A 12,898-nucleotide genomic window follows, 5' to 3' on the forward strand; every position below is an offset into this window, starting at 1 on the left:
AGGAACGGGCCCTCCGGGGGTGTAGCGGCGGGGGCGGGGGCAGGGGAGAGCGCTGGGGCGCGGGGGTGGAAGGAGCAGCCCAGGGGACGGAAGGGAGGAGGAGCAGGTCGGCATGATCTGTTCCTCTTTTTTTTTGATGCCGTGCTGTGGTCACGTGACCCGGTCCCGAACGGGGAGGGGGCACGGGGGGGTGGTCCCTGTACTGCGGTGGGGATGCGTAGGGGCGTGGGTGGCCCACGCGCGCCTGGGCTCGGGGCCAGGGGGGGGGGCGACGCGGTGCAGGGAAGGGCGGGACGACAGTAGATCTCCGTGCAGACCAAGTGTGTGCACCACCCTCCATATATATATATGTCCGCCCACGACCACCGGGATGCCACCATATAGATTTTCGCCTGGGGACCCCCTCTCTCCCGGCGGGACGGCGCCGTCGACCGACCAGCGTGGGCGGGCAGGTTAGTATCAAGCAGGGAGGTTGGTCGGAACGCGCAGGGGGGGCAGGTAGGATCGAGCAGAGGATGGCGGATGGGGTGGTGTGGGTTGGGTGGTCGAGGTGGTGGGCGGAACGCATCATGGACATTGAACGATGACGGGGGGAGGCAGGTGTACTGGTGTACTGCCATTAAAGCAGCGATGACATGGCGACGAAGTCTTTTGTCACGGGAACAGTCATTGTCTCGACATGCTCGATGTTGACGAGATGGGCAATCATAGTGGTGGGCTTGGCTATATCCTGTGGCCCGGTTCAATGATGAGTAATTTGGAGCCGTTTCATATCATACAGTATAATTGCGATCGGGCCAGAGACCGACTGATGGCTCCGTTCCTTCAGGAACAGCGGGTGCGAGCGGCCGACGTGGTCGCGTGCCAGGAGCCATGGGAGAACAGATTCAAAGATAACACGCATGATTTTAATAAAGATATCCACCACATGCTGTACTCAGAGAAAGGCGAGTATTGAACGCGCGTCTATCTCTTTATATATAAGCCCATACACGCAGGCAGCTGGGAACACAGGCCGGTAAGCCTGGACTATTAATAGCTGTGTATTAACTACAAATATAACAGAGTGGCCCGGGCGCTCTTTATTTATTATGTATATAATAAGAAGCACTCGGGTATTCTTTAACTGCTGAACAAGCAGTTGCGACTTTATCAGCACGCCGAACACACTGTTCTTATGGAATTTAATCTTCATCAACTGGCGTGAGGGACCCCGGGGGTCAGTCAAAATATTAATTAAATTGACTGACAGGCATCGGCTAGAGATCCTTAATAAGCTGGACATAATTATCTACTTTGAGAAGGGCCTATTAATATTATCTTTATTTTATAAGACCTTGCAGAGAGAGTGATCACCTGGGAGAGGATAGATAATACTAATAGTAACTTAGATTACTGGCTGCTTTGTACAGAGTTAGATCTCTTTATCAAAGCGGCGGAACTAATCAGGCAGAGAAACTGGAAAAAGATAGATATAAGCAAGATATTTTTATTGATTAAAACCCAACTGGGCGCCCCACACGCCAATCTTAATTTAATGATTGATATTAAACGCGTCACGGATCATCTAGTTATTATAATTTACAAGGCCATCGACGCGATTATCCCCTGGACACAAATATGTGTCTATTCTAATTCGAATCTAACACCGGAGTGCGTCGAAGCAATAAAGAAGACTTAATAACTGCGCAGACTCTGCTGCAGAGACCGCACACGCGATTCTAGACTGCGCGAAGTATATAAGGAATAATATAAACAGGCGCGCAATATAAAAACCCGCCTAATTTATAAAATCCTGCAGTAGATATATTGCTAATATATACAAGAAGCAATCAAGAATAACTGCAGCCTCTGGTGTATCTCGCGCTGGGTAAGAAGCCGCGGCCAATGCGTCAGCTAATATACTCTTATATTATATCACAACAGGCGGGAAGCTAATATCCCGGATAAAAAGACAGAGATCTATCAGAATATCTTCTTTTCTTCTCGTCTCTCTGCTGATCTCTCTGATATTAATTAATAATTATCCAGCCCAGCTATACAAGCTCCGGGCCGATATTAAGTTTCCCAAGATTATTCTAATCAAGATAAAAGAGACTATTCTACGCGCTTCTGCTGATAAGATCCCTGGCGCGGACAGTATTTCGAACTGCGTGCTATATTATCTTCTATCGGCAATCAAATCCTATATTACCCCTCTTTTTAATATTATTATATAGATCAGTTATAATCTTTGATATTTTCAGAAGTTGATTACTGCTGCTCTCAGAAACTCCAGTAAGAAGAACTATAAGAAGTCTAGGATATACCACCCGATAACTCTATTGAGCATACTGGGCAAGATATTAATGTCTATAATTATTTATTATATCATATATACAGCGAAACAGTATAGTCTTCTGCCAAAGCAATATCTTGATAAGCACAGAGATAAAATATCTAGTGATTATATATTATATATTATTATCAACCGGAATTGTCAAGCATAATGCTAGGGCAACTCGATGAATATACTGTTTCTGAATATATCAGGCGTGTATAATAGTATCTCCCACCGGCGGCTGCTGTTTAATCCTCGCAAGTAAGAGCTAGGATGGCTTATGCCCTGAATCAGAAGTTTTCTCCGCAGACAGAAAACCCAGATACGCCTACCCGAACTGATTATAGACTGAATATCTATTCTTATAAAGATCTCCCAGGGCTTTCTGCTCTTATCTAGTCTTTATCTACTCTATAATACATCTCTGATTAAGATATATATCTAGTGCACTCTTTAAGTAGAGATATACAGCTGGGTTGATAACAGCAGTATACTGACGGAGTCTGTTACTGAAGAGAGCACTGTACAGTCTTTAAGCAGGATCGACTCTCATGCGAGAAAGTGGGTCTAATAGTATGGATCGGTATTTACACCAGCGAAGTATCAATTGATACACTTTCCTAATTCCAACCCGACACGGGGGCAACCGGTCAACCGTTCTTTTATTCTAGCGGACGAAGAGATCACAGTGGAGCCAATTAAGTCGGCTAAATATCTTGATATTTAGCTCAACTCACGCCTTGACTTTAAGGAGCACCAGAAAAGAATAGTAGCAAAGACAGAGACTAGTCTTGAAGCGCTCCAATGTAGAGTCCCCTACCGCCCAACGGACCGTCGCCCCCCTCGGGCACCACCTGAAAACTTCAAAATCGCGTATATTCATAAAATTACGATTTTATTACATTTTTTCGTTGTTTTTTGATAAAATAATCAAAAATTCAGTTGGGCCAATCTGTTTAACAATCACATGTAATTAATAAGACAAAATAAATATGAATATCCTAATAATACTGCAAGTCAGGGTTCTTGATAGCATTCTGCAAGGGGTCACCAATCCGCGGCAACCCTGGAGGTAGGAATACAGCTTTATATTACCTAATTAAGTTATTAAACTGTAAAGCACTTGCTACAGGGATCGGAGGCTTGTAGACACCCTGGCTTGGTGGTGAGAAGGGGCCATACGGCCCCCCAACGGCCTCATTCTCCCACTGCGTCATATTGGCCATGGCCCATTGAAACGGCCGCCGCGCAGGCGTTGCAGGCGGTTGAAACGGCGTCATTGTTGCAGGCGTTGCAGGCGTTGCAGGCGGTTAAAACAGCGTCATTGCCTGCGCAGGTGTAGGCATATATGAATCGAAATGTGATATAGAAGGCAGAGGCGTTGAAGCAGTTGAAGAAGACCTCTTAACTTCAAATTGAGGTGTTTGAGCCACTGTTTTACCTCTAGATATCCAAATCTCGAGAGGAGGCTTTGACTGCGATTCCTGGCTCTCCTTATCTTCTTGTTTTTTCTTGCGTATAGCGTCTCAATCCTTGCGCAGTCTCTTCTTGATGGCCTTCTCTGCCCGGCGTTGAATCAGGCGTTGCAGATCGGGCAGGCGTTGAAGACAAAGAAAACAGCGACAAGATGCGCAGCCTTTCATCAAATTCAGGCTCTGATTCATCATTTAAGGCCTCGATATTTCCTATTTAGATATTTAGAATATGTTATTTGAATATATTAGTCATAGAATATAGCATACCTGACCTCCGACCGGCCATTTTGAGGTTAAAAACGCGTCAAATTGGTTGAAAATGATGCTTCTCGAGGCGTTCCGTGGAACGCGTAAAAATGGCAGTTTTGTTGTGGTGCCCGAGGGGGGCGACGGTCCGTTGGGCGGTAGGGGACTCTATCTCAGGGTCAACCTGGGGCACGTCACTGGCGATCACGCACAGCCGGGAGACACTCGGTCAAAGCATGCAGCAGCCAGGGAACGGCGCATAAGGGACTGGGCAGAGTCAAATTATGACTTTATGTGAGGCAGTGGGGCCTCGGGGCAAGATAAACCTTCAATTTTGATATATATAAGGGCTAGTGGCGAGGGGTCTGAGGATAAACACCATGTTTCGGGGCGATATATATAACAAGGGAAAGCCTCATCTCTGGAGTCGAGAGAACACCTGCACAGCGAGCTGTAGTGGGCCGGCTATATCAGGTTAATGAATTCTACTACAACTACTACTTGACCAACACGACTTTGCCCTTCTTCCACGCCGACTGAATGACTTCGACAACACTGTGGAGGGCTGCTTCTGTTCCCTGGGCTTGATATTTACTAAAGTAAGTATCAGACTGATATGATGCAACTAGGTTTACGGATGGAAGGTTGTTCCATCTCCGGCTTACTAAGGATGGAACATAGTTGTTCCGCCTCCGGCTGAGTAAGCGCACAATCTGGCAAACCCTTAAAAAGGATCTGCCAGTGGCCACTAGATAGAAATCGCTAAGCACTCAGAACATCAATATTACGACACTAAGGAGTACTTGTCCTATCTATTACTAGCGTCCTGCACCTGCGCCTTAGGCCGTGTACAAGTGAAGCGTCCGGAAGCCCCTACACCCCTGAGGATCCACTTCAGGAGCTAAAGTTTGGGTTTACGCTTGGCCCGTTTGAGACTCCGATGATGGATATGACAGACATTTGTATACTAAGGTTATGAAAAGCATATAATGACTCGCATAATATATACATGGGCGCAATGTCAAGGATAGAAGATCCGGTTACTGATGAAATGTTTACATGGTACCTTCCTAAAATACCAAGTACTAAGCGCAAATATGACATAACATCACGTATCATGACTCACAGGACAACCCGACTTTTATTTTCCAAGTCCCCAGCTTTTTTCTATCTGTCCCCAGTTTCATTTGCAGACAGTTACCAGAACCTTGTGCCTCATCTCCTTTCCTCCGTTTAAGTGCTTCTCTCTCTCAAAATGGGTACTAGGCTGCAACCTGCGGTTAAGCGAGCGGCAGAAAGCGACGACGAGCTGGAAATCCAGCAAAGGAAAATCAACAATGGCCTACGCGTGGCCAAAAAGCGCCTGAAAGCACACGGATCTTTTGACACCCACTATTAGACCAGGGCGGCAGAAGTCGAAACCATACTTCTGCAACATACTGAGATTGACCGGAAGATATTCTTAAGAGATTCTGTGAGGCCAGAAGCGGACTGGCAAAAGACTGAGAAAGCAAAGGCTCTCTTCGAGCAGATAAAAGCGCAAAAGACTTCAAAGAACATGTGTGAAAGACATAAAAAGGAGCTGGATCCCCAGTATTTGAATCGCAAGACAAGCCTGGGCAGGCGTCTTCGATCTAGCTGGATGAAGCTGTTCATCACAAGCAAGATGGGCCTATATATCAAGAACACAGGTGCTGGGGAGAGAGACTCAAGTGATCAGTCTGGATTCCGGGAACATATAATCAAAATCTACGGTAGTAATCGGCCGGAGGACCGGGGTTTGTGATGCCCTATCATGGGCCAATATTTCGACAGAAAAGCTATGACAGCAGCACATCTGTTCGCATACATGCATGGACAAGACACAATGGATGCGATTTTCGGGCCCACAAAGACACTCATTGGTTATGAGCCCGGCTTTGCTGGTTTATTGAATCACTTGAAATCCTGCATTCCGAGGGGCCTGTATCGGCTTGACATCCTATACAGACCGTCCGACCTCTTCCACCTGCACGCCCGACCCTTGGTTCATTCCTGCGAATACTACCGGCCAGTATATTCCCAGCGATCGACCTCAAGTTGTTGGAACGCCCTAGCCATGGAGCCCAAGCTAGCAACAAGAAGACCAATCCTGAACCCTGGTATCAGGATGAATAAGTTTAAAATCGATAAGTTGACTGAGGAGAACGCTCAATATTGGTTCTATACAATAAAGCAGCAACTGTACTTGCAATTCGCCTGGCAGGCAATCAAATTCTATAACAAGACCCCCAGAGTGACCCTGGATAAGCTCATTATATCAGACATCAAATAGCAAAAGATCAACATGAAAGCCAGGGCGATGATCCGAATAAGACTTAATAAAAGCATGGTCTTGGCTACCAAGGAATTCAAGTATGCCGGAGAGATATGGCGACGTCTACAGAAGATCTATATAAGATCCTCCGAGGCCTTGAAAGCATGGCAACTGTTAAAGTTAGCCAATTAAAGAAAGAATCCTAATCATACTGGAAAGAAGACATTCCTTGAAGCCAAGAAACTGCATCAACAATTAATTAATATCTGTGAAGAAAAAGCACTGGATCTTGACAATCTCTTTGCCATATAGTATCTCAACGGCCTACCGGATGAGTATGCCAACTTTAGGGATATAATAATCAGTTCGAATGTTCCCCTAACCCCCGATCATCTCATGAATCGTATAGACAATTATAATAACATGGCGAAGAATATCAGCAAAGAGAAGGGATCCAGGGCATCCGACTTCAAAAAGAAGAGTATAACCTGCTTCAATTGTGAAAAGAAAAATTATATAGCAAGGGATTGCCGCCAAAAAAAGAAAGATCAACGTTCTGATGACTCAGAAGATAAAGCCAAAGAGAAGAAGAAACACCCCGGCAAAAGACAACCTGCCAAGCACAAGGGGCGATCCGCCGATCACCGACCCGAAGAAGGATCGGATTAGAATCACAATGATAAGAATACTTGCAGAGTGATTACCCAATCCTTCAGAATAGCATACCATCGCGTGAAGAAGATCAACACCTCCTCTAGCAACCATGACGTCGAAATAAGGTTGGTAGAGAACATTGATATAGAGATTGACGACCGCGACCGGTCTGACCAATAGTGTTTCGACAGTGGAGCAACCTGTCACACAACAGGGCGGAGAGAATTCTTCGTCTCTTTGGTCTTCTGTGGGTTGGCTAGCAAGGCCGTGGGATATCTCACAGCATTGAGATATGTTGTTTTTCTCATTCTCTTGCCTTTCGCAACCACTTTGCCATTTTTCAAGAGCTGATAACCGTGTTTGGATCCTCGTGACTCATATTCATCCATGTGAAGTGCCTCTAGAGAGAGGAGGTTGCCCACCAGGCCTGGGACGTATGCAACGCCCCCTAGCCTCGCTGTGGAGCCATTCGGGAGCTTGAATTTGACCACTCCACGGCCTTCGATTGGCAATTCGTGACCGCTGGCCACCGTGAGGGTCCCTCTCCACGTAGGGTCCAAGGAAACGAATATTTCTCTTCGCCCCGTTGTGTGGCAGGTTGCTCCACTGTCGAGACACCATTGGTCAGACTGGTCGGTGTCGCTAAACTCTATATTAACGTCCTCTGCTAATCTTATTTCGACATTATGATTGCTAGAGAAGATGTTGATCTTCTCCACGCGATGGCATACTATTCTGGAGGATTGGGTAATCACTCTGCAAGCATTCTCATCATCGTGATTCTAATCTAATCCTTCTTCGGGTCGGTGATCGGCGGATCGCCCCTTGTGCTTGACAGATCATCTTTTACCGGGGCATTTCTTCTTCTCTTTGACTTTATCTTCTGAGCCATCAGAATATTGATCTTTCTTCTTTTGGCGGCAATCCCTTGCTATATAACCTTTCTTTTCACAATTAAAGCAGATCATACTCTTCTTTTTGAAGTCGGATGCCCTGGATCCCTTCTCTTTGCTGACATTCTTCGCCATATTATTATAATCATCTATACGATTCATGAGATGATCGGGGGTTAGGGGAACATTCGAACTGATCACCATATCCCTAAAGTTGGCATACTTATCCGGTAGACCGTTAAGATACCACATGGCAAAGAGATCATCAAGATCCAGTGCTTTTTCTCCACAGATATCAACTAACTGTTGATGCAGTTCCTTGACTTCAAGAAATATCTTCTTCTCAGTATGATTGGGATTCTTTCTCTAATTGGCTAGCTTCAGCAGTTGCCGTGATTTCAAGACCTCAGAGAATCTTATATAGATCTTCTGTAGATATTGCCACATCTCTCCGGTATACTTGAAGTTCTTAATAGCCAAGACCTTGCTTTTATCCAGTCCTATCTAGATCATCACCCTGGCCTTCATATTAATCTTTTGCTATTCAATATCAGATACAATAAGACCATCCAAGATCCCTCTAGGGGTCTCATTATAGAATTCAATGACTTGCCAGGCAAATTGCAAGTACAGTTGCTGCTCCATTGTATAGACTATAGAACCAATATCGAGCATTCTCCTCAGTCAACTTATCGATTTTAAACTTATCCACCCTGATACCAGAATCCAGGATTGGTCTTCTTGTCGCTAGCTTGGGTTCCATAGCTAGGGCGTTCCAACAACTTGAGATCAATCGCTGGGAATATACTGGCCGGTAGTATTCGCAGAAATAATCCAAGGGTCGGGCGTGCAGGTGGAAGAGGTCGGACGGTCTGTATAGGATGTCAAGCCGATACAGGCCCCTCGGAATGCAGGATTTCAAGTGATTCAATAAACCAGCAAAGCCGGGCTCATAACCAATGAAGTGGATTCTCAGGGATGTAGGGGCTTCCGGACGCTTCACTTGTACATGGCCTAAGGCGCAGGTGCAGGTCGCTAGTAAAAGATAGGAGAAGTACTTCTTAGAGTCGTGATATTGATATTCTGAGTGCTTAACGATTTCTATCTAGTGGCCACTGGCAGATCCTTTTTGAGAGCTTGCCAGAATGTGCGCTTACTCAGCCGGAGGTGGAACAACATTTCATCCGTAAACCTAGCTGCATCATATCAGTTTTGATATGATCTGATATGATGCCATTGGTTACCACGGGTGGAACATAGTTGTTCCATCCCCGGCTGAGTAAGCGACATACTGGCAACCCCTGAAAGGATCTGAAATATACTGAGTTTTTTTTATCAAACTTCATCCGATATCATCACAGCCTACTACTGTGCTGATACTAATTTATAACGATCATAGTTTACGATGTTAAGAAAATCTAGAAAGGCCACAATATCCCATCCAAAGGTAATATTTGTAATGTGTATAGAATCCAAACAACTCGCTCAAACCATCCCACAGAAGGAGAAATTCACCGGCCCAGCCAGTTCATTCACTATCTAGCCCAAGACATCAGACGTACAGTATTCCGTCCGTCAATTCATCCTCCGTCTCAACATAGGAGAGAGTCAAGGAATGTAGCCCATACCGTGTCCATGTCCATCATATGCAAAGCCAATACCATAACATAACCATCGCATGCAAACAAGTCAAGGTCAAAAGGAAAAACAAAGGAGAGGTCAGTGAGTGACTGTGGTCAGATATATGCAACCGTGCTCATGCTCGTGCTCATGCAATCAAATCAAGTCAAATAATATCAAACGAAACCAAACGACAGCATGCGGGGATAAAAAACCAGATCAGATCTCTCGGTCTGTTACTGTACACACCATATCCATCACTTCGTCCTAAGAAAGGAATCAGACTCAAGTCGGATCAGACAGGGAACTTCACCCCCGTCCGCTCCGTCACTCGAGGCTGGGACAAAGCCCGGGGCAAGGCCCGGGCCTTGGGATCCTGGTTGAACCGCAGCCGGTCCCTCTTCAGGTTGAACAGCCGCACCATGCAGCTCATCGCCTGCTCGTCGCTCAACTGCATGGCCGGCAGGGCACCTCCGGCGCTAGCCTCCAGAGGCAGCTCGCGCACACATGCGGACACCATCCAGCGCGCCAGTACCTCCACATCCCGCGCGTTGCTCCAGCACGGGAACATCGACAGGATCTGGATGGCGCGGGTGAACTCGCGGTGGCTCGGGGTGCGTGGGTCCGTCAGGTACAGCCGGGGACCCTGGACGCGCTGCTCCGTCAGCTTGCGGTCCAGCAGCCGGAGACATTCGCGAGGCGTTGGGTTGCGGAAGACGATCTCCTCCTGGAACAGAGCCGCCAGACGAGGCCGGTTGGCGAGCAGCTGGTCCATCTCTTGGGCGGGTCCGGCCAGGATCACCACCATCTCTGGCGCGTATCGCGGCAGTAAGTAGACGAGCTCGTCCACGGCCTGGGTGGCCGACTCGTTCTCCATCAGTCGGTGCGCGTCCTCCACGAACAGCACCTTGCCCCGTCCGCAGTCGAGCTGCGAGCGTGACCGCACGGAGGTCGGGTAGGCTTGTGGCGCCAGCAGGTCGGCCACCGAGCAGGGGACGAGGGCTCCGTCAGTCAGCGCACCCATCTTGTAGTAGAGGGTGCCGAGCTGGCGGGCGACGGTCTTCTTGCCGGTTCCTGGCAGGGTCAGCTGGGTCGAATGTGTGTGTTCATCAGGGAGAGCTTACCTGGTGCGCCTTTGAAGATAAAGGCAGAGGGCATGCGCTGCCCCGGATCCAACCCCTGCATCCAGGCGGCTTTCATCTCATTGTGATAGCGCTTCAGGATGGAGATGATGTCGTCCGGCACGATCGAGTGCCGCAACTCCTCGCGGAAGACCAGCGCGGTGGTCCCTCCGACCAACTCGGGGTTGAAGTCGCGGCCCTCGAGTAGTCGCTCGACTGGGGGGGCACTGGGCACCCCCGTCGTACGCGAGCGACGCTCAAAGTGGTAGATGGCCGCCGCCAGCAGGTGGTCGAGGGCGCGGGCATTGTCGAAGTCGCGGCGCATGCGGGCGTTGTCGAGGGTGTCCATCGCCGCCTGGAAGGCCTCCGGGGTGGCGTCCAGCTCCTGCTCGTCCAGCTTGCTCTGGAACAGCTCCTCCATGTGCTCGCGGGTCAGGGCCGCGAATCGCACCAGCTGCGTCTCGAAGACGCGCGCCCTGGGGCCCGCCCGATACAGGAACTGGCTGATGCTGTCGTGGGTGCCCACCAGGATGGTGCACTGGTCGTCGCGGGGTGCCGCCAGCCTGTCGAGCACCGTGTCCGGCACGGTTGGGCGCTCCTGGCGGTCGCTATCCACGTCCACGACCAGGACATGTCCGGCAGTCGAGTCGATGGTGGCGTGCAGCTGCTCTTCCGACAGATCGCACAGCGCCGACAGTGGTTTGGCGCGAACTGGGCACGTCAGCATCGTCATCGTGTTAGGGTTACGGCAGGCATCAGACTTACCCTCCCCACCGCTCAACAAGCCCAAATCCACCAGGATCTGGGCGTACATCCGGATGGCGGTGGCCTTGCCCGTGCCCGGCGGCCCGGCAAAGATGCGGTTGATGCGCAGGGGCAGACGACGCTGGTTGCGGATCTCGCGATGGTAATTCTCCTCGGCCGTGTCGAACACCTCGGCCACCGACGCCTTGACGGCGTCCTGTCCGATCAACTGCTGCATGGCCGCCCAGGCCTGGCTCTCGGATCGGATCTCGCCCGGGCTGGGGCCCAGCACGTCATCCTTGGAGAAGAAGAAGTAGTCGACCTCGTCCATGCCGCCGTCCTGCTGGTCTGTCAGGCACAGCGCCTGGCGCTGGGCGATGCTCTTGACCATCTCGCGCACGGCGTGGGCGTTGGCGAAGCCCTTGAAGCCCTTGGAGCCCTTGGCGGCGCGACCCCGGACCAGCCGGCGGGCCGCAGCCTGCATGTAGGGGCCCTCGAGCCCCCCCTCGACCTGCATGCGCCCGTTGTAGTCGGTGATGATGCGGCGCGCGAGCAGCTGCACCAGCTGCGGCCGGTCGAAATCGTTGAAGCGCAGCGAGCTGCAGATCCGCTGCTGCAGCTGGGGGTTCTCGCGCAGGAAGAGCGTGACCTCGTCGACCTCGCCGGTGAAGACGACGATGATGCGGCCGGTGTGGCGCTCCATGACCTGGCGGATGTCGTCGAGGGCCTGCTCGACGGCGGGAGTCTGGGGGGTCTCCAGCAGGGGATGGGGATGGTCGACGATGAGCACCCCGGCCGTCTGCAGGGCGCCCTGAGGGTCATCGGTCATGCCGCGCAGCAACTGCTGCACCCCGTCGGGGCCCCGGCTGACCAGGTCGGCCCCCGTGGTCTCGCACACCGTGTGTGCGTCGCAGATGCCCATCGCGTACAGCAGCTTGGCGTAGATGCGCGCGACGGTCGTCTTGCCCGTGCCCGCCTGCCCCAGGAAGGCGATGTTGTACCACTCGCCCTTGGGGTCGCGTCCATGGCGTCGGCAGATCTGCACCCAGGTCTGCACCCCGTGCAGCTGCCGCTTGACGTTGTCGTGGCCCACCAGCCCGTCCAGCTCGCTGATCGCCTCCTCGCGCGCCGTCTCGCGGCTCTGGTGGTCCCGCTCGGCCAGCTCCTCGGGCGTGGGCTGCGGCGGGGTGACCTGGCGAGGGATCTCGGGTTCAGGCTGAGGCTGGGACTGGGGCTGGGGTTCGGGCTGAATATGAACCTCAGGCTCAGGCTCGGGCTCGGGCTCGGGCTGTCGTTCGGCCTCTCGTTGCGATGACGGTCGCGACGAGGGCTGGGTCTGTGTCTGTGGTTGAGGTTGGGTCTGTGCCATGACGGGCGATGGCACTGTCTGAGCCGGCGTCGGGGCCGGCGTCTGTGTGGAGATCGACTGCTGAGGCCGTTTGGACCACAGCGAGAAGGGGAAGAAGGGGAAACGCGCCGTGGTGGACGGTCGCGTCATGGAGCAGTCCATGCTGCGCAGAGGGTGGAAC

The 12,898-nt window shown here is 50.7% G+C and overlaps 4 protein-coding genes across 4 annotated transcripts in view; 2 read left to right on the forward strand and 2 right to left on the reverse strand.

Moving 5' to 3' along the window:
- The window catches only part of BO70DRAFT_362425 (uncharacterized protein), a 621-nt gene extending 595 nt beyond the window's left edge, over positions 1–26 (forward strand). Inside the window, exon 1 of the mRNA XM_025543293.1 lies at positions 1–26. This exon is cut by the window's left edge and continues 595 nt beyond it. The gene's annotated coding sequence lies outside the window, so the exon portion shown is untranslated.
- Positions 27–619: 593 nt separating this feature from the next.
- Positions 620–904, reverse strand: BO70DRAFT_396781 (uncharacterized protein; the record flags this gene model as incomplete). The annotated part of the gene is made up of 2 exons (XM_025546649.1): positions 620–730; positions 806–904. 2 exons carry the CDS (start codon positions 902–904, stop codon positions 620–622), a joined length of 210 nt encoding a protein of 69 aa, XP_025398778.1.
- Positions 905–6,646: 5,742 nt separating this feature from the next.
- Positions 6,647–7,189, forward strand: BO70DRAFT_44258 (uncharacterized protein). The gene has a single exon (XM_025548449.1). The coding sequence runs from the start codon at positions 6,734–6,736 to the stop codon at positions 7,004–7,006; it is 273 nt and encodes a 90-aa protein (XP_025398779.1). The 5' UTR covers positions 6,647–6,733; the 3' UTR covers positions 7,007–7,189.
- A 2,610-nt stretch (positions 7,190–9,799) lies between these two features.
- GbpA lies at positions 9,800–12,879 on the reverse strand (the record flags this gene model as incomplete). Its single annotated transcript, XM_025544797.1, has 3 exons — positions 9,800–10,578; positions 10,629–11,336; positions 11,391–12,879. 3 exons carry the CDS (start codon positions 12,877–12,879, stop codon positions 9,800–9,802), a joined length of 2,976 nt encoding a protein of 991 aa, XP_025398780.1.
- Positions 12,880–12,898: the final 19 nt, after the last annotated feature.

Source organism: Aspergillus heteromorphus (genome assembly GCF_003184545.1).
Source record: "Aspergillus heteromorphus CBS 117.55 chromosome Unknown BO70scaffold_14, whole genome shotgun sequence".
Taxonomy (NCBI): Eukaryota; Fungi; Ascomycota; class Eurotiomycetes; order Eurotiales; family Aspergillaceae; genus Aspergillus; species Aspergillus heteromorphus.

Coding starts and splice junctions, on each gene's coding strand:
- BO70DRAFT_44258 (XM_025548449.1), top strand. CDS start 6,734: ATGAATCGTATAGACAATTATAATAACATGGCGAAGAATATCAGCAAA.